The sequence below is a fragment of the Pyricularia pennisetigena genome, chromosome 3 (genome assembly GCF_004337985.1).
Source record: "Pyricularia pennisetigena strain Br36 chromosome 3, whole genome shotgun sequence".
In the NCBI taxonomy this organism is placed as follows: Eukaryota; Fungi; Ascomycota; class Sordariomycetes; order Magnaporthales; family Pyriculariaceae; genus Pyricularia; species Pyricularia pennisetigena.
Window position 1 is genome coordinate 1,290,450 of NC_043742.1, and position 1,101 is coordinate 1,291,550.

The 1,101-nt window shown below is 33.8% G+C and overlaps 1 protein-coding gene across 1 annotated transcript; it reads left to right on the top strand.

The window, feature by feature from the left end:
- Window positions 1–262: 262 nt before the first annotated feature.
- PpBr36_02295 (uncharacterized protein) lies at window positions 263–646 on the top strand (the record flags this gene model as incomplete). Its single annotated transcript, XM_029889477.1, has 2 exons — window positions 263–521; window positions 594–646. Coding segments are annotated over 2 exons (312 nt in total), but the record flags the coding sequence as incomplete, so codon positions are not given.
- Window positions 647–1,101: the final 455 nt, after the last annotated feature.

Genomic DNA, 1,101 nt, shown 5'->3' on the forward strand with positions numbered 1-1,101 from the left:
CAACATTTCTCGTTTTTTGGCATAACCAGCAATAACCATTTTAAAAGGAAAATACGCCGATAAAATAAACGAAAAACTGCTAATAAAACCAATTTTTAAAAAGGAAAAAACAAATTGTATCCGATTTTATCCCGGTGCGCAAATTAAAACGTTGCCCAGGGAAATAAATATAAAATACGGAAAAAAAAATGCGTACGTAGGACGTAAAAATTACAATAAATAAAAAGATGACGGTTATCGTTAATATAAATGGGAAAAGGTTTTTATAAAAAAGGATTTTTATAAGGAACGTATAAATAGTAAATATAAGTTTATCGCGTATAGTTTTTTTCGGGAGCGGAACCGGGATCGAAATGGAATCCGGCCGAGTACGGAACGGCGTTTAACCAGTTTTAAAAATTATTATAATTTCGGAAAAACCGATAATAAATATACGTTTCCAAAACACGAAATAAAAATGTTCGTTACAGGCCGGACCACCGATTATAAAATACAAATTATTGTAAAATATAAGGATTTTGGTAAATATGTGAAAAAATAGTTGCAATTAAAATAATAAATTAAATATTATTGTATATTATATAATAATATAGTTAAACCCCTTTTTTGGTCGGTTTACTGCATATATTCGAACGCAATTAAATAATAAAATTAACCCGTTCCGTTAATATATTTTTGCCCACGGGTTTTAGGTGTTATGGTTTGCGAGGTGGAGGATTCGCGGTGCACCGATTTTCCGTATAAAATAAAAATGTCGGTACTGGGACCGGATAAACGCGAACCGTGGTAGGTGCTCCGAACCGACCACGGCGAGGGGTACGTTATTAAATTGCGTATATTTAATACCCGAACATAAACGCCGTTTTGGGATACCCCTAATACGGTTATAGCGGATTATTCGTCCGGGCCAGCGATATAATGGATATCGTTGGTATTCAAAACGAGGGAAAAAAACAGTTTCGTAGCAGGTTAAACGTTATATATTTTTTCCGATTTAATACCTGGTTCGGATTTTTTTTAATATTATAATTTACTTGGTTTTCGTCCATTTTTTCTGGCCAGCCTCGCTTTTCGGAACGGGTTTTGGATAAATACTTAACC